The sequence below is a fragment of the Haliaeetus albicilla genome, chromosome 19 (assembly GCF_947461875.1).
Source record: "Haliaeetus albicilla chromosome 19, bHalAlb1.1, whole genome shotgun sequence".
NCBI lineage: Eukaryota > Metazoa > Chordata > Aves > Accipitriformes > Accipitridae > Haliaeetus > Haliaeetus albicilla.
Genome location: NC_091501.1, coordinates 7,898,070 through 7,918,613, shown reverse-complemented (window position 1 = coordinate 7,918,613; position 20,544 = coordinate 7,898,070). Strand labels below are relative to the sequence as shown.

The window sequence follows — 20,544 nt, the reverse complement described above, 5'->3', positions numbered from 1 at the left end:
TCCTACTTATAAAGATGTTAATAATCAAAAGAATGCATACTATGAGGAAGCCCTGTAGATACTCTCTAACCAGCAAACATCGACATTGCATATAAGAATCACGTAACAATTTTGAATTCCTGTAAAATTAAATCTTATGTATAACAACTCTCCTATGTTTAACCATTTACATGTAATGGTGAGCTCAACCTAGAACTGGGCCAAATGAATAGTAGGAGGTAGTCTATCATATAAAAGAGAGTTTGAAGAGCTCTGGAAGGAATTGCCACGAATAGAGCAATGTATTTTGCTTCCTTTAGAATTATCCTTTACTATGAAGTACATATTTAATAAATTAGAATCTCAAACACTGCCCATTGGCTTATAGTAAAGCAAACACACAAATGGTTGCATGTTTGAGGCTTACAAAAGCAAAGCTTTATATTGTTTTCTTTCCTAGTTTCCAACAGCACAGTCACGTTGAAAGAAAGCAGTGCAATGTTCTAGCTCAACAGGGATGATGTTCTGGTCTTTGGGGACATCAACTCAACATGTCCTAAAAAAAGTGGTAACAGCAAGGTATATAATAAAAGTGAAAAAACCCAACCAACCAACCAAACAAACAAAAAAAAAGGAAAAGAGAAAGCACAGTTGTCATGAAAGTCTTTTAGGCCAAATCAGCTGAAAGCAAAGAATAATGTTCAATGTCAGTCACATTTGATGTAAGAAACAGAACACCTAAAAACAGAGCAGAAAAACATGCAAATCTCTGAAACACACCAAGACTGGCTAACAGGAACCATTAACCAATGCAGCTTCTCATCCCGAATGCTATTCACTCCTCCACCAGCTAAGGGGCAACCAATCCCTGACTGAAGGTAACAAAAGAGTATCAATAAATAAGGTTTCAACACACATATTCAGCAGCTGTAAGGCTGACTCTGGTTTCACGGAACCCAGATATATCATTAGTTAACAAATACCCACAGCTTTCTATTTCTGCTTCAGCTGGGCTGCCTTCACCACAGCCTGGCCTCAGTGCACAGAGCAGCAGGGTGTATGGACTGGTATCTGCTTTCAGCACAGACCAACCCTTCCTAAGTAGCACTTAACTCACACGGAGAACGAAGGAGTTGAAAGGCCACATGGGACTGAAAGTCAATGGGTTCTTCATTTAATTTTATGAAACCTCTCTGTGCGTAGCAAAGCTACAGAATCAGAGAAATGCAGAAGATTCTTAAACTGAATTGTCATGTATTTTGTGGCATTGTGGAGTATCCAAGAAGTACTGTAATTATATGTGTTATACACACAGGGTAACAGTCAGAAGCTGACTGAATGGGATAAAAAAGGAACTTCTCCACAGCTGCCTTTAGAAAGAGCAGAGGGGAAGGAGGCCAGATTCCAGTGCAAGTTGCTGCAACTGAAACAATACAATTTTTAGCACAGAATTCAAAACAATAGTGTATGGCTCCCTGTGCTGAGGAACAGGGATGGGTGAGAACAGTCAGAATGGAGACAGGTAGAAGTAGCCAGAGGTGTTTTGGCACAGTATAGAGAACATGGGAATGAGCATGAAGAAATTCAGCGGAGGGTAGAGGTGCAGGCTGGTACTGATGAACTAAGCTCACTATATTAAGGGAAGTTTCATCTGAAATAATTCATTCTGAATACAGAGTTATCTTATGACAGCTCACACCATATTGAGGGAAGCTGCAGACAAAATTTCAAATCCAAGGGGATATGGTTATGCATTTCTATTCTGGAAAAGCTGATGGCTGAGCAGGGTATTCTTGAGGTGACTACGAGACAACTAGACTTGTACATAAACACAGCAACTGTGACAATATCGGTACTTCAGTTTTCACGTCTCTCACAGTTATTCACTAAAAAACTTTTTTTTTTAAACTAACCTTTGAGTTTGCTGAAACACAGAGAATGGCACACTGGATCTGAACTGGTTTTAAGTCTGTTTATAAAATTGAGGTACACAGGCACCATGCCCATTTTTTACACAGTTTCCGTATACTAAATTTTGTGCCATTTTGCTCCAAATTATACTCTCTGTGCAGCTTCAGATTGGTTTTGCCTCTTATTTTAGAGAGGTGCGTCTATCCCTGAGAGTGCTAAGAATGCAAGCAGAGGCAGAAACAGTATTTTTCAGGCATCCAACAAGTAGCCCATGTGTAAAGAAGCATTTAAGCATTTAACATTTATACTTTGGCAGTGAGGGATGACATAGGGAGGGAGGACATACAACAATTTCAAAACATGGTAGGCAGAAAATGAGAAAAAAAAAGAAAAAGACTAATTCAACTTCTGTGTACATAAATGATACCATCTTTGTTGATACTAGATGGGCATTTAACCTCCACAGAGTAAAGGCTTAACTGTGTTCAGGTGTCAGCAAATTTAATTTAAAAAGTGTTTTCAAGAGAATATCATAGGTCAGTGAACAGAGTTGCCTTGGTAACCAAATCTAGTTCATAATTTAAAGCAGGGAAATCCAGGCGGTGGGCAAGCTCACAAGGCATTTGCAGAGTGTCAGTCAGCCAGTGGGATGTCCCAGTCAACAGCCCCTCAGGAGTAAGGAATTCCTGGGTGAACTGGTTGAGGGTTTCAAAGGCAGGAGCATTACTTAGGAACAAGCAAACACGCACACACACAATCTCCAAAATGCACGTACAAGGATTATTTTCGTTTTTTCACTACGTTCATCCCGAGGTAAAAAAATAATCAAAAAAGATTCTGCTTTCCACCTTATTAAAAGTAGGATTTTAATGTCCAGGCCATTAAGTCAAGCTGTATTGTGGTCTGAACAGTTCAGCAGACAACACGACATAAAGCATATGTGAAACGGGCATCGCGTGTAACCTGTCCTGGGTGTGAGAAAGCTCTCACAGGAACCTGTCAGGACGGGAAATGGCGGTGCCGCTCGCAGGCAGCCATCTTCCTCCTGACGTGCTCCGGCTGGGGCTGGGCAGGGCAGCACTTGCTGTCGTCGCACCGAACACTCACCCGCTGCGGCAGACCCTCCTCGCGCTGAGGTGGGGACACTGGCAAGTGAACCGAGAGGGCCAGGACGCTGAAGGCGACGCTAAGGACATTTCCTCTGCTGGCTTGCAGAGGCTTGGCCAGCCAAGAAAGTGGCTTGCCAAAACAGAGGTACGAACAGGCTGCGGGCAACCTGACGGAGGGGCCGGCCTCTGCCTGGGGTGGCCATCGGAGAGGCGAAATGCCTCTGAGGAAAAGGTGAAGCAGCAGCAGTCCCCAAAGGCTCTATTTAAAAACCTAAAAACTCACAGAGCGAGACTGGGCCTTTACTCGGATTACACGCTTGGGAGAGACACATAAACTGTCAGTAGAAAACCAAGAGAATGAACCTCTGCCTTAATGAAAAGCTCAGTTCAGTCATTATGTCCCGTCATAGCTACTACTTCCTCACACACATTACAACTAAAGTGTCGCCTAACGTGTTCTTTAAATCAGAACATCGTTCTTTTTGCCGCTTAGTAGGATCACCTTTTCACTTTCTATTAGGTTTAGAAGACCAAGCACACTGAAATGAAGGAAAATTAATATTTTTGTATTAGCTCCTGGTGTATTTTTAAACTACAATTAAGCCATTTAATTCCTCAAAAAAATTAATGATAATTGAGTTATTATGGTAAACTACTGACAGAATATAGCATAGGGTCTAGCCTCTGCAGATGCAATGCAAGCCACGTTAAATATGTGCCTTCAAATTTGCGGCAACAGCAGATACATATTAAAATATATATATATGACTTACTCCATGAAACATAAACATCACACAAAAATGAATGGAACTATCTCATGTATAACAGTCAGGCATGAGGCTTCAGAGGTTTTTTGTAGTTAATGGTTATAGGCTTTTTTTTCTTTTTTTTTTTATCATGGAGTGCCACCTGTTACAGCACAGACAGGCAAATGAGAGGGGAAAGCATGCTATTTGAGCACCCTAGATAGTCCAGAGCTCTTATTCAAAGTGTCGAGATTTAAAGAGTAATTTTTAACATTCTTAGATCCTAACACATGCCTTCAGAAATGAAATCTAAAACTCACAAGGTATCACTTCTATTTTCTTAGTATGTGAAAGGAAACTAATATGCCTGCAGTAACATTCACAACTAATTGCTTCACCTTCTGACCCACAGTCCTGATTTTCCACAGAGCTTAGAAATGTCACATTTCAATACACTATAAATATCTTCCACCTCAGGAAAAACTCCAGTCTATAGGGGCTCAACACAAGTGAAATGTGTGTCTAGTCTTTCGTGGATATATGCATGTCCCGGTAATAAAAGTATCCAACATTTCGGTGTGGCTGGCAGCTTCTGTTCTTATTTTGAGTTCATTGTGGCCTACTAACATAGCAGTCACTGCTTTGTGTGCAAGAAATATATACAGGAAAATGTGAATATAAAGCACAAAGAACATTAACAGCTCTCCCTGAAGACACAAACAGATGCATATATACAACACGCTTCAAACACAGCTTATAAACCTGGCTATGAGGAATAGAATTAGCAGCAGTAAAACTAAAAAGTTTATTGCAAATGGCTACGGACCAGATCTTCAACTGACAGGGGAGCATCCGTGAAAGAAATCGTCCTCCTCTTAGGAGCTCACTACCAGGTGCATCACTCCAGCTGCACACAACGGCCTCTAAGGCTATCTCACCTACCATACACCTGAACATCCTGCCAAAGCAAACCACCAAGAAGCTATGTACATAGCTACCTACGTACCTACTGTTCTCATGCAGGAAAGCAGGACACCTATCACAGACACCTAGCAGCAAGGTATCTCCTCCAGCCTTCCTTCTTACGCATCTCCTTTATTACAGGATGTTAACCCCATCTAACAGCATGGGCTGCGAGGACCTGGAGAAGCCCTGTGTCATGTGGGATGGCATGATGTGTTGACTGTAACTAAGAGAATGCTCCACTGCCCAAAGACAGCAGTTTGCAGACTCTTTGCACTAATGAAGTGGCATAAATGAGCAGCGCTGCTGTTCGGAACATAAGCTGCAGACCTCATCTTATGTCCCAGTAAGTAATACAAAGTCCTAAGAAAAATGCTACATTTTCATTTTCTGAAATACTATTGTTTGGCTAAAAAGGACCCGCTTGTAATTTTGTGCATGCACAAATAAGTTACCTGAGCTTTATTATGTAAAACCATAAAACCGTAATCTACACATACACATTTTATAGGCTGTGGTTTCTTTGCTAGCAACATAAGGAATATTTGTTTAATTTTTACGCAAAGGGAGGACTGAGGCATAAAGAACAAAGTGCAATAAGAGGTGTTGGGAATAGAAGATCTGAAGCACACATCTATTTACAGCAATTCAAAGCTGCAAAAAATTAAAATAAAGTAAAACCTCTATTACTGAAACAGATGTTTCTGAGACAGGAAAACAAAAGTAAGAAAATCCCAACATCTGGAAATTTAAGTGGTAGCAAAAACTGTAGGATTAAATTAAATAAAGATAATAGGTCTGAACTACTAGAAGGGCATCTGCAAGGTAAACCAACTGTCGATGAATTAGCTGGGAAAAGTAATTTTTAAGATGATGAGCCATTAGAAAGTATTTCAGCTTTCAGTTTGTTGAACTGACTAGAAAGAACACATGTGAGAAATTAAAACTTAAAACTAAATATCCAAGTCTTCTTGGACATTATGTGAATAATTCCACCTGTGACAAAACTATAAAGCAGCACTGGAATCCAGATAGCAGAAGCTGCCATCTGTACAAAATTTGACATGATTAATCATTCTTATTTGAAAGCCATTCCTGTGACCAGGAGTACTGTGACAAATAGGCAGTTAAGGGGTAGAATATGCTACCCTACTGCTGCATCAAGGTGCACATGATTCTATTTCACATCTCTACACCACCACCAAACCACCACAGAGAGCTGTGAAGTAGCTGTTCCAGCAGAGTACTACTATGACTCAGATGACCATCCTGTCTCCTTCTGCTAGGCACCTCATGTAAGTCAGACAAGATAGCAAGTTTTTAAAATAGGATGTTGGTAAAATAAGTTTCAGTATTGTTTTTAAGAAGTCATCCGAATTTTTTAGTAGCCACTTAAAATACTCAGTTGTTTCCATTTGTTATGTTTAGCTTAAAAGACAACAAGCCATCCAAAAGAACCATATTTTAGGTACAAAACACAAGCATCATCAACTAGCTAAATGTGATATGTGCATTTGAGTTATCTTTCTCAACTCAAAATCTAGACAATATTCACTTACTCAGTAATTTATTACCCTGTATTTCTTCCTCTGACTTTGAGCTCTTAATACCTGCACAATGTTGCTGCCTGCAAAACTGGCCCGTCTCCATATCCGCCCTCTGACCAAAGCCTCGTTTAACAGGTGAGCTAGTTTCCGTTCCATCTCAGCTTGAAACACTTCCTCCTGAATTCGCTGGTCGACGACACCCAAGAGAACTACATTGCAGAGAAAGTAACCCAAGAACACAAATTAATTAGTAAAACTTTTCATTGTCTTTCCTGCAACTTCAGTTACCAGCTTTGAGTCATCCTGTGACAGCTCACAGACAATTCAAGACCGGTTGTATTCATATGGGAATACTGCCCAGTTCAGCTGGAGGCTACATGTTGGAAAGGAAGACATTGGGTGGGAAAAGGGTTAAAAGAAGTAAATTTAAAAAAAAAAAATTAGGGCAGAGGGCATTTTTGGAGCCTCAGCCAGGCTAGACAGACCCAAGATATTGAAAAAACAGTTTCAATTCTAAAAAAATATAAACTTCTGAGCATTCAATGAATTGTTTAAAAACAAATAAAATAGAAGATTTGGTCTAAATTGGCTGCTGCAACTACTTTCAGTCAAAATGTTGTGTTCAGAAGCGATACAGAGGTGGAAGTGGGCAGGGCAAGGGCTCACAATCAAGGAGAAAAAGCAGGAGAACAGCAGCACATGAATGAAGCTGTGTATTCCAAGTACACCTGCCCTAGATAACAAAGATTGCCAACAAGTATGCCAATCATAGCACAAAAAAAACTGGTCAGTAGCCCTGCCCACTTCACTTTCCAACCCCAGGTACTCCAGGTCACTGGGGCAGCTAATGCCAAGAGGAATCCCTGAGGAACAACACATAGGAAACATGAAAAAAGTGTGGACTTTCACTAACAAGATAGCATCCAGTAAAAGAAAAGTGGAGTGAATGGAGCGATAGTCATTCAAATGACCTAATTAAACAACCCTAAAGGATAGTAAACCAACTCACTGATGACTGCAGTAAAAGAATTCAGTTTTCATTCCTCCATCTCTCCACTAAAATGGTTTATATTTTTTAAAAGTCCCATTTTCAGTGTTCTCATGTTTATTTTTTTAAGCATGGTGCTTAATAAAAAGCCATCCAATTAGATAAAATCCATTAAATACAATTTTATTTTTTTAATTTTTAAAACAAAAATATTAAAAGCACTTTTTCCATCTAAATTTTCACCGCAGATGTCAGAAAAAGGAAACATTTTCATCATTTCTCACAGAGATCAACAGCATCTGTCTTCTAATTCAATCATAGACTAAGTATCTCAGAATTAAATAGCAAAATAGACAGACAGTGGCCTAAGGCTATTATATGCAGCAAGTAGAAGACAGTTCTTGCTTGTGTATTGAATTTCAGTATCAATGAATTATGCTTAATAGCATGAACTCTATTCTACAACTGAGAGGGACAGCTATAGGGAACACTGCATATCCCAACATTTATCTGGGTAATCTAATATTAAAAACCTTTACGTGCATAAATTCTATCATTTTCCTCCGTCATGATTCATTACCCTTACAATACAATATGCACACTGAAAGAATTGACCCATCCAAAGTATACTAGCTCTTCCCAGGCTGCCTGCAAGAACTAGGATTACAAAAAATTCCTCCACAGCAAAAAAGGTGCTGCAATTGGCTTTCAAAATCTTGCAGTCAGGAAGTTTAGAAAAACCCAAAGGGACATGATTTCTGAGCTGGAAAAACCCTCTTCTTACTGTGGGATCTAAGGGAACTTTGTGGGAAGACAAAAGTGTATCCAGTGGGGCATCTGTACCCTAACAGCAAGTTTGGTAGGCACAGCCTGGTCACCACTCAGGCTTTCTGCTTAAAAGAAGCAGGAAGGACCTACAGCATGCAGGCAACCTCAACAGCCTTTGAGCAATCTAAATGTGACAGCTCAAGCGTATCTGTAAATTATAGAATAAAACACCCAGAAGACTTGGGTGGGAGGGATCTGCTGTGAATAAATTAGAAGAGATCAATGAAATGTGATGAAACTCATATACTCGGAATGTATCTATTTTCATTGTTTTATTCCTGGCATGTTTTGGTAGGAAGTGCCACACAAATAAAATTTTCGTTTTCATTTAAAATAAAACCCTAAAAATCAATGTGGTATATTGACAGCATGCAGAGTAGACACTTTATGCCTCACACTGTAAGTTGTCTCACTAAGAGTGAACTGCTTTATAGACAAAAACTACTTTGTATGCATTATCAAGGAACTGCAGTAGTTCATTCTAAACACAGGAATTACATTTCCCAGATATTCCAGGTCACTAGGCCTTTGGTTTTAGAATTTATTCAGCTCAAGGCACGTTATTACCTCATAAAAATGCAGCACCCCTAAGCTACCGATATTTATGTAGGCTAGTTATCCTTCTAAAAAAATAATTGCACTCTTACTCACAGAGACTGTACATACCTGTTCTCACCCAGGAAGATTTCATCAACTGAGACACATTAAGCTTAGGATAATGAAAGGCTGAGGGAAAAACAGAATGGAGGAAAAACATCCATAAGAACAGTATTCTCAACAACATACATAAAAAAAGAAGCCACTTCATAATTTATACTGTCAGTAAACATTTTATTTACACAGATGTATTACTACTCCTGAGGCTATGCAGACACAACGGTAAGGAAAGTGCTCCGAACATACACTCCCCAGTTTATCTCTGAACAAAAAGAAGCTAACTGAAGCAGTGAGATTTATTACCTGGAAGATTTCAAGCTGCTGTACCAAGGTCATTGCTTCTAGAAATTTAAAAGCTCACTGTCTGAATTGTGGCTCTTACTGAGCTAGCTGCAGGATCACACTTCTGCTCAAAGGGCAATGAGGCAACCCATGAGTGTCTCAGAATGAAAATAAGACCTTCTCTGAGGCAGAAACTACATGGAAACACTAAATGTAGAGCAGAAAACTAAATATACCTGATTTGTGTTCCAGACTTGTGCAGGGGGTAGGATTTAAAAAACACCGTCTTGATAATTTATTTTTTTACAAAAATCACAAATAAATGTATGTAGAAACATTGCTGTAGACAAATCTCATGGCTTTTATGTTTGGCTTGGTGGCTCCAAGCTTTCTTAATTTCTCAATTTTTCCAGAAAAGCTCTGCTCCAGAGTGAAATCTTTGCCCCAGTGAAGTAAATAAAGTCTATTTCTACTGACTTCAGTAGGGATAAGATTTTTCCCAAGGTTTCCACTGGAGAGCAGTAAAGACATGTTGGGAGACAAGTGAAGATGGGGGCTGGGCCAACAGTTTCCTCAAGGGAAGTCTTAAGCTTCACTGTGGCAATAAGTAAAAGGAATGGTCTTAACTTTCTCAAAATATTTAATCCAGATGCAGTTTGCTAAGCATTATACAAAGGTTAATTTTTAAACCATTTCATGGATAGAAAGAATGTGGCACATGACAATTAAATGACCTGGGCCACGCTAGATCAATTTAGAGTAAAGATGTCTTCAGTTGTAGCATAGTTTGCCAGTATTGTATGTTTCAGAGAAACAGAAAGTTACTATTTTTGTAATTTAATTATGCAATAATTTGTAGAGTAGCTGACCTCTGTCAGTGTACCTAAAAACTGATTCTTTTGCCCTTTAAAAAACTACGATTTTTTTGTTAAGGCAAGAGCAAAAGAAACACTAGTTACATTGTACCTTTTATTTTCATAGATTTATAAATAGTCCTATGGAAAATGAAAATTTGGTTATTCCACCTTTATTTCAATAATAGCATCACTAGCTTCAAAAAGAACCACCGGGGAGGTACTTTGTGATCTACTATTCAGAAGAGTATCAGAATATGGTCCTTTATTCTGAACAGGAAACATCGGCCCTTTGTACACTGACCAGGATGCATCAAATTTCCCAAACTCTCGGACACACAAGAAACACCTCACAGTCCATTTAAACAAACACATTTATTTTTAGCATCCTGCTGCACAATTCTTCTGATTGTAGCTTTTAGATTGGAGTTCTATTTACTCTGGTCAAGCAGTTGTTTGCTTCAATTTAGAAATACAACCTGAACAAAAAAGCATAAACTAAACTGCATCTGTTGTTTCTCCAAAGCATGGAAAGAGCAAGATAAGAAAATCAAAAACCTTCCAATGACCATAAAGCTTTGAACTGCTAGCAGTTGGGAGTTTTTTCTTCTTTTAAACCAAAATCGTGTTTTGCCTCAATACTTAAAGTGCTCTTCACACTTTTCTAATCAGCACTTGAAAATGATTTAATTCATGCAAATTGCTGGATGACTATTCACTTAAACTTTTCACGGAATTAATGAAATTTAAAAATAAAACAACTTGAGCAGAAAATCTTGAAATTGAAAAGGAAGATGTGCCGTTATCATTGGCAACTAAGGTTAGGTTCTGACGAAGAATTCATGAAATGATGGATGTTTCTGCAACTGAGATCATGCTCAGAAGTCAAAGTCCAGGCTCCAACTCTTGTTCCACAGGTCACTCAAGTGTCTCACCAGTGGCCAGATCCTGAGCTCAGTTGGAGTCTCAGCATTGCAGCAAGATCATATTTGCAAGATTCCTAATGCCCCCTGGAACTAACGATTAAAAGCAGCACAGACTGATTGTTATTCTAAGGGGGAAGCTGGATAGACAAAATGCAATTATTAGTTAGATTGCAGCTGGTCTGCTAATGACTAGATGCATTAATGAAGTAGACGCTAGCATCATTAGAAGATTCTAACATGCAGCCCTGAAGAAACATATCACGTAACAGCATTCATTCAATGTTGACTGAAAAGGCAAAGGGTCACCTAGTCACCCAGAAACCTCTTGACAGCAGTCTGGAGCACACCACTCGGACAACGTGGCCTTAGCCAGATGCTCCAACAAGGATCTCTCTGACCCTCTCATACAGAGATATGTGGAACCATGCAGGATAGAACCAGTACCTTATTGATTGTTCTTATTTCTGATAAATGGAGGAACGAGTAATAGAAAGCATGGGCAGAATGCACTATTTGGAATGAGAAGGCATCAACTGAAAGATAAGATTCCATGCAAATATTGGGGTGTGGGCAATAGTAACATACTGTATCTGTTAAAAGTCTGATCCAAAATCCACCCAGAAAAAAAACCTGCCAAGTATTTCTGCAGACTTTGGACTGTATTGTACAATTTTATATTATCCTATTGGCCTTGCAACATCTCCAAGATATCTAAAATAGATGCCACCCATCAAAGTGCTACTTTTGGCACTGAAAAAATAGCAAGTCCCAAGACAACTCTTTCTATGTAAAGTAATAATAAAAACAAAGATTTATTCAGGGGGTAAGTTCATGAAGGCCAATATTCCTCATGTAGTCCACAGCTAGCCTTTGCCTGTCCTCAGAGAAATCTTCCAGTCATAAAGAGATACCAAATATATTCATTCTTATTGTGTTTAATGAACTACCACCCAAAAAACATGACTAGAGTTGGTTTTCTTTCTGCTGACATGTAGTTCATGACCATCTAACCAGTTTACAATCTAAAATGCGAGATGTAAGATGGACAATGCAAAATAAACATGCAGGAAGGTATAAACTGAGCATCTGAATATAAGCATGTTGCTGAAGTCACCTAGAAGTCTGGGGGGGAAAGAAAAAAGTCTGGAAGTTTCCAAGCTTGGCCACTCCAACGTCCCTGTTCCTGCACAGAACAGTCCATTCTGTCAAATTAACAACTTTCACTACTGACCCTGACGCTTAAATGAGTGGAAAAAGGCTGACAAAAAACTCCTGTTATTAATGATGTACTGCAGTTAAAAGTACAAATAGTACATATTAGTTATGTGAAAAAAAAAAAAACCCATACAAAACAGTAAAAGGACTGTGTGTGAAAGGCAATGTGAAGTGAACAAGTGGCAGGGAGCAAATACATTCCTTCAAACAAGGCTTATATTTGGGATATCGACGGCAAGGTCTCACTTCACTTAACAGTATTGAGATACAGTGATACTACACAAATAGCTTTTCCTTAGTATGAATCAACTTCAACCCCCTGACAGCTCAGCTCACCTACAAATCATTTCTTTTTCTTCAGATGCAGACTATAAAACTTACAAAATTATATAGAGAGCCCTCAAGGGGAAAAAGAAAAAGTCACCACCAAGAGTATTAACTGTTAGTATGCCTGATATCTAAGGCACAAATGGCATAGAACAGTACGGCATGGAACATTTCATATTTACATATAAACAATAACATACATGAATTATATATATGTCAGTATGTAAATATCCAAAATTCCCCCAAAAATTCACACTGAAAAGCAGAGGGTTGCATATTAATTTGCACAGAGCAAAGCAGCTACCTATCTAAGAAAGATCTTCACAACACCTTCCCTGCTACAACTGCTCTGTAGACCAAGGGAGAACATGAATGCAGAGAGTTCAGGGCCTAGAAAACAAAAAAAGTTTAGGCATCTTCCTGCCAAAGTAATTTTGAGGATGTGGCTGTTGGTCGTCCTCAACAGACTGCTGAGTAAGATGTCTCAAGAAGGATCTCCCAATGCTGCTGAGCCTCTGGACATGATTTCTGGCTCTGAACACTGAAGATCTAAAATCCTTTGGCTCAAAATACGGTCACAGGAACAGTGCAAAAAACCTGTAGAAACAGCTAAAAAAAGAACTGAGTGTGGGTGCCTCACTTATAGAAGCGTATGAACTACATTCATTATTGTGCTTGCTGACTGGCGGACCCATAGCTCCAACAAGCTGAGAAACTGTGTTCCCACTTTGCTGACTTAGCAACTGGCATCATGTCTGGTACTCCAACAGTGGCTACAAAACCACCAAAGTGCAATTGAGACCAAACTAGACAAGTTCAAATCAAAATGAGCTGTCCTGCAGTGGGCTCAATCTATAGTAAATTTGAGTTCCTCTAGCAACAAGCAAGTCAAATGCTGACAAGATGCTCCTTAATTTAGGGCATCATATCCACCAAATCTTCGTGTTTTCTACACTACAAACTTTGGGAAGATCTCACTGTTCCCAAAAATTCTTAATTACTAAATTGAAATTTAATATATTTCTTTTCATTTGATTTACTACATGTATTTTATTTTATTTATTTTAATACAACATTAAATGTTTTGAAAATTCAGTCTAGACAAATTTGAAGGTCATCTTCAAAATTTCTCTATCAAACAAACCAAGAGACACCAACAACAAGAAGCTCTGGCTAAAATCTGAGGCAAATGCAATGCTCTGTTGCCAACATTCATTCAATAAACTATGGCAGCAGTTAGGTGGGGTCTTTGACAGCAAGGGTGTATACATAGCTTGCTCAGCTGTCATCATCTCCACTACTGGGGATGTACACCAAAGAAACAGCATTTTTCAAGAGCTCCAAGTAGGAGAACCTGGGAATAGAGTGTGTATCATGATGTATCATGATGGACTTAGTCACCACTGATGAGTAACTGCCTTCCTACACTAAGGGTCTGCCTGAGGATTTGAGGTTTGGTATTGTTTGGAAGATTTGGTGGATTTGAGGGGAGGAAGAATAATTTTGTGTTTGAAGTCTGGAGGCCTGTGCTGAATTTGCAGGAATGAAATTACCACGCTGTTAGCATACTTGTTAAAAATCGCCAGCAGGAATAAACAAACAATTCCTAAAGCTTCAGAAACAAAGTTACAGAACTAACTCACCCACTGGCTCAGGCATGCCGCTGTACTAACAGAGGCCAAATGTGCCAAGCCACAACAGCCAACATCTACATCACTTCATTGCAAATCCTCAGAGTAGTAAGGAAAGGAGGAGTAATCTGAAGGGGACAGAACTGTTTTCCAAAAAGACACTGCCTGACCTCTTCACTCATTCTCCTTTGCACGTCTTTCTCATTAACATGTGAGCTACCAGAGCTCCACTGGCATCAGCCAGGAATCAGCCCCACTGGTCAGGCACTATAAGCATGCAGGTAACACAGGCAGAGCTCCTGCTATAAGCACTAAAGAAATTACCTTCAAATTTCCTAAGTACCATCAGGAAAGGAACATAAGGAGAACAGTGTACGTGCATGTTTAATAGGAATGTTTTTCCCCCATGACCAGCCTGTCTTTCAGGATGCAGGGGCTTTGCTAGAAATTCTGTTACCATTTAATTGCACTGTAGCTCCATCACACAATCCAGAACATGGATTCTCAGCAAGGGGCAATGTGCAAATTCACTACAAATATCACTCCAGAATATGTGGACAAAACTAAAAAAAATGTAGGACCAGATGTGCATACATTACAGGAAAAAAAAAGCCCCACAACACCAAAAAATATTACCCAAGAGACTAAAAATTAAATAAACTCTAGGGCAAAGGTACATGAGAGATGACAGAGTAAAGAGAAACATCTTTCAAGCAATCAAGGCAAGAGCAACATTTAATTTGAATTCAGTGAGAGATAAAGACCACAGCCCACAACCTGAGAAGTTCTATGGCCTCACAAGGAACAAAAGAAATGCCAGTCACCCATGGACAGGGATTCTCAAGGCTTTTGGTCCTGGCTCAATTAAATACAGCTACCATCGCACAGGTACAGTCTATGTGAGACTGAATGAGAGCAGAAATGTTTAAAGGAAATGAGTCAGCAACCTCGTACTTTTTTAAAATTTATTATGGGAGCAGAGGGTTCAAAAATGCTGAAAAATGAAAACAAAAAGTTTCAGAAAATTAGTACGTTTAAACTACCTCTAGTCACTGGGAAAGTATCCTGTGCAATCATCTTACATACATTTAAAGGCGCTACAGAGAACAACTTCTGTTGAAAATCACTCTCTTTACAGTATCTTTATTGGCATACTACTACACAGCTGCATAATGAACAGCAGCTACGATTAGGCTTGATTTTGCACTAGACATTTAACTATATAGCAAGAATCACTGTGTCAGATGTTATGCACCTATATAGCTCACAAAAATAAGTCTGAAAACTAAAAATCTGAGATAGGAGAAATGAGGAATTAATGGACTGAGTTAACAGTAACACCCACCAGGGGGGAAAGGCAAATACTGTTCTCTCATCATCTTGCTTATGTTCATGAGTCACTTCTGTCATGAACAATCCATTAGTGTACAAGGATAAGTGTTGAGTTTAGAAACTTGGCTTATTTATGAGACTGAGGTCATCTGAAAAATCTAACCAAACATAAGTTGTCGCGGCTGAGTGTCAAGCAAACTCTGCTATGCAGGCAGTTCCCATCAATCTAAGTTTAGGATGGCCATGGACTGGAATAACTTGCAATGCAAGTTGTACATAAGAAGTGAGAGATATACTTAAAAGATAATAGACTACTCAAAAATGCACTGCTGCTGACTAACAGATAACCCAGACAGACTATATGGGCAAATACAAGCTTATGTTGCCCGTGTCCCAGGCTTTCTAGAAGCCAGAGCCACAGTTAAGTGTGATGCAAAGCCCAAGGTAGTAAACTCTGCTGAGAAGCAGCAAAGGCCCCTGTAGCATGACCACAGAGACAAACCCTGGATGGCACTTCAGCGCAATATTGACCGAAGTGACTTTTTTTTTTTTTTTTTTTTTAATCTGGACTAAGACACATGGACTAGCAAAGCCAGGTTAAACACAACTGGCCCAGCACAAAAGGAAAGGATGATGACAAAAGCAACAAGTTGCTGTAACACTGATATGCAGTATGTGAGCAGAGAGGGGCATGGATTTGCTCTGCAGAATTCATGATACAAATTAGGTACTTGAAGCTGCATTACCACTTATGCACAAAATTACCTTAAAATTGTAGAGAAGAAAAAATACTAAAAAAAGTGTTTTGCGGTCTTGGCAAACAGCAAGTACTCACGTTCAGCAATTTGCTGCACAGGAAAGCCCAGATAGAAGCTGAATTCCACCACAGACAAGTTTCTTAGCTGCTCACTGACTTCAGACCCATTTAGAAAACCATATCTATCTCGGATGGCAAAAACAATGCTCACGGGGCCTTGTCGAAATGCTACCCCAGGCCTACTCAGAGTTATATTCAGTATCTGAAAAGACAAAATTGAAGAAGAGTCAGCAAAATCAAATCATTGGCATTTCCATTCCTTCCTTGACACAATTTTTTTTCCTAAAATGAAGGGTGGGAATTCACATAAAAACAGAGGAACTTCTATTCCAGACTGATTCAGCCTGCTGAGTCTCAGAAAAGGCAAAGTTACATGGGAATTCCTTTTCTAAGAGTTATCCTTTAAGGTCAATAATAATTCAGTATGATCTGAAAGCTACAGTCCAGAAAATCATGAAAAAACCCCACCTAGATAGACAGCAAAATAAATCTTCCAATAAAGGAATCTTAGATGAATACCAAACTGTGTGGAACAGACAGGAAGTGACCATGATAAAGAAACGTTCTGAAAATGGATGTTCTCTTTGTCAAAACCTTCTGCACACTCAGACCCTAGCACTGGTTAGAAGACTTATTGTGGCACCAATGTACACAGCAACTGTGTTCATGTAGACAAACCTCTTCCAGACTGTAAGGAAGTATTTAAAAGTTCACTGAGCTGGTAGTCTAAGAAATAGTTTTGTGTGTTCTGTCTTCAGTCTATCTAGTGACATTGTGTCATTCAGTTGTACATACAGGACAGTGCTCAGAACTGTACTATATAGTACTTTAGGTACTATAAAGTTTATGCCATTTTTCCTGCTACGATTTTATTTTAGGGTACCACAGATGGGCATTTATGGTGCCAGTTAAAAAACACGATAAAGTTTTTACTAATTTTGGTGTTACAATAAAGCTAGATTAAATTTAAGAATTCAGACAGAAGAACAGTTGGTCTCATTAAGTTGAATTACTGACTTTCCAGGGAGTTTTAAGCTCTGCTGTGTGATTCAGTACCCAGCACATACGCAATACATTTCATATGTGAAGTTCCAGTAGCAGCTGCCACGGACATCATATAGTGCTGTAAGTATTTCTAGACCTCAGGAGCAACTAGCCTGTTTGCTCACATAATGGCAGTGTGCATATAACTCCTATATTCTCTATACCAGAATCCCCTGAGTGGCAATGAGACCTGAAGTTGTTTTACAACAGAAACATTCTAAACACACCTTACTCTGTAATAGTAAAATCTGATGGGAATGACTTTGATATGGGTTGGGGCAGCCTTTACATGAAAAACTATCAACACTATTATAATCAATATGCTTTTGGATATAAATCATCATCTTGGATCATTTTTTCAAAAAGCCTGAAACCAGAGGGATATGTAATGCCATATTATTTTGTAGGGGGGGGGAACTGACTTCATGACAAGGCCTCATAGTTCTACATGATCTAGACGGCAAGTGGTAGCCAGTGAACACCTAACTCATTTTACAGGCTGTATGAAACACAGGACAACCAAAGGTGAGGAGAAAAAGGGACAGACATAAAATATACTAATCTTCTTACCTGCACAGTGAAGTTGTAGAACTCCTGGTGTTTGCTCACCTCCATGAATGCCATTGTCAGCCCTTTCTCAATGCGCCGGCTAAAGTTGCAGAACCCAACATCCACGTTCCGAGGCACAAACTGAAGGACTGAAGGCAAAGAGTACACGTTATTGCTACAGACAAGTACTTCCACAAGAGAGAACAAAACGAGCAAGAGGATCCACAGGGCTATCACTTTCTCATGGAATTCAGGACACATTCAGTGAAACACTGAGTAAAAATACAGTAGAAATACATTTTGTGTTGGTGCAGTAAATTCGCTACTCATTAATATCTGCTGCAGCAGTAATTAGATTACCAAAAGATATTAGGGACAGAATACCCACTGGTTCCTCTTGCATACTGAAAGACCTTCACTACATATATGTGGCCAATTTTACACAACTTGAACACTAAATCAGCCACACTGAAATCCTTAGTACCCAAGAGATCAATGAAAATCTTAAGGAAAAAAGCAACAGATCTCTTTTTTCTTGTAGCCTGAAATATAGTAGTTAGCTTGTCTAAAAGACCACATATTGGGTCCATTAAGTATCAGTCTAACACTTTCAAAACACTTAATTAGCAAGCAATCTTTCAAATCTAGATACATATACCTTAAAGTCTTTCACAGGAGAGAAAGAGAGAGCACAGGAGAGTGAGCGTAGAGCAATGTGAGCACACAGACCTTAACTACATGCACATCTGCGGATTTCCTGATATAGTCTTGCCCAAAGAAATGCTATGATTAGGTTACAGACCCTAATAGCAATGTTATACAAGGTTCACGAACAGAAAATATGTCTGTTGTATGCCTATATAACCATGTTAAGCATTGGAAAAAGACAGCACACCAGTACAACTAAAGAAGTGACGTCTTACCATACAGTTATTAATAGAGCAGAAACAACACATGAAACATACCTGAACAAAAGCACCATGTTTGACATTCACTGCCTATATACTCAATCCTTGTCACTACCTCATTACACAGGCAAACAACCAGGCAGGTGGTTTTGTTATGCAAACAGTGCCTGAAGAAGATTTTAAATGATACCACTGACTCTCAAAATCTATTACATGGGTAATATTTTACTTTAGATTACTAGTAGTCATAGACTTCACATAAACTGCTGCCATATAGCAGCCATGGAAAGCTGAATACTACATGAGCAATCCTCCCAGTGACATTATACATGAGCAATCAATCCTCCTGTTCACCAATTCTCCTACATTATAACAATTCTAAAAAGTAGCATTTAATGTAAACATAATTTGAAACTTGACTCGAGCATTATAAAGTAGCTGCACTGTGATTTTATAAGTAAATGTTTCACAATTTTTTTTCTTTTCTCACCTTTTGAAGCAAGAAAGAGCACACGTATTTTGCAACATGCCAAAAAAATTTTCTTGAAAAAATCATGAAATTATGGGGTTAACTGTTTACAATTTATCATCTCTCAACCATGGATCTGGCAAGTATTTCACTAACGACCAAGAATTAAGATTCACAGCAACAGAACACAGGGTTTTGACTTGACCTTGCATACTTGATCACAAGTGAAGAAGTGTGAATCAATACAAAGCTACATCTCCTCCTCTTTGTGTCAGGAAGAACTCACCTGTCTGAACCTGGAATCTGTTATCTGGCACAGTGAAAGAAGGATGAAGTGAGAGGATCATGGGAGCCTCACCACGAAGAAGGCTGCTGTTCACAAGCACATTTATGACAGCTACTGCTGTGTAAACGAAAGGACCTGATGTCACCAAGAAAGCAAATTTAGGGGAAATTTTATAAACCTACAAAAAAAGAAAAAAAAGAAATTTAAAAAAAATAATCTTCAATGTGAAATTTGGCAACACTTTAGACCTACATAGTCTCACACATTTCAAAGCCACATCATCAAGCGGTAGAAAAATACAATCTTTATTTTTCAAAGAGGGAGCAGAAGCACAAACACTCTGCCAGTGCTGCGCCTTGCAGCCTCTGCTCCAGTGCATCAGAGAGGCAACTCCCCCATGCTAGGCACACCTACTAGAATCCCTTCAGTACAACACACCAAACTCAACACTTCTTGATTTATCACATCCCAGCATAGTAGCACTCCCCCTCGCCTGCATTCCCCTGGAGTACATAAGAGTACCCATACAAAATTGCTGCGGATTTATTGAACTGCTTGCATGGCTTCTGCATTTCAGTCATATACTGCATAGCGAATACATCCTATACCATTCACATGTGATAGTCAAGAAGCAAAATACACATAACCTGTGTTTTATGGACATAATTTTCACCCTGAAGAACGCTTTCTTCCAGAGAACACTTCTATCTGCTTATTTCAGACCAGTTACCACAATTACAATTTTCCTCTCCCAATTCATCTCCTGACTTTGAGTCTTCTTAAAAACCCTGAGGAGCCTTAGTCATTGTGTAAAAGAAATGAGATTGTAAGTTAAATATAAACCTAGGTGAATGTCTCCATGCAGACACTATTATCCACCATTTCTCTGTCACCTAAGCAAAAACAAACTGAAGGCTTTTAGTTACTTAAACATATTGCCATGTCTTCTGTTCTTCAGAGAAACTGTCTCAATATCAAGGACACCTGTTTCCCCAACATTGGTTTTTGTCTCTTTGGTTTACTCCCCAGTTTGTTTTATTTGCCTAAGGCAGTCACACTAAAATATTTTGAGATATCCAACATGATGGCATCACAAATAAATAAATAATCTAAACCAGAGACCCAAAGGCTCTGATAAATGTGCACCTCTCAGATTAAGAGATGCTAGCACCTTGC

The 20,544-nt window shown here is 39.1% G+C and overlaps 1 protein-coding gene across 5 annotated transcripts in view; it reads right to left on the bottom strand.

The window, feature by feature from the left end:
- Positions 1–20,544, bottom strand: part of KIAA1549 (KIAA1549 ortholog) — a 152,174-nt gene that overhangs the window by 48,423 nt on the left and 83,207 nt on the right. For all 5 annotated transcript variants that reach the window (XM_069807507.1, XM_069807502.1, XM_069807503.1 and 2 more), the window contains exons 4-8: positions 19,369–19,546; positions 17,727–17,854; positions 16,131–16,314; positions 8,738–8,797; positions 6,319–6,464 (exon numbers count right to left, since the gene is read on the bottom strand). In XM_069807507.1, the coding sequence (XP_069663608.1) occupies positions 6,319–6,464; positions 8,738–8,797; positions 16,131–16,314; positions 17,727–17,854; positions 19,369–19,546 (696 nt within the window). The remainder of the gene's footprint in view (positions 1–6,318; positions 6,465–8,737; positions 8,798–16,130; positions 16,315–17,726; positions 17,855–19,368; positions 19,547–20,544) is intronic.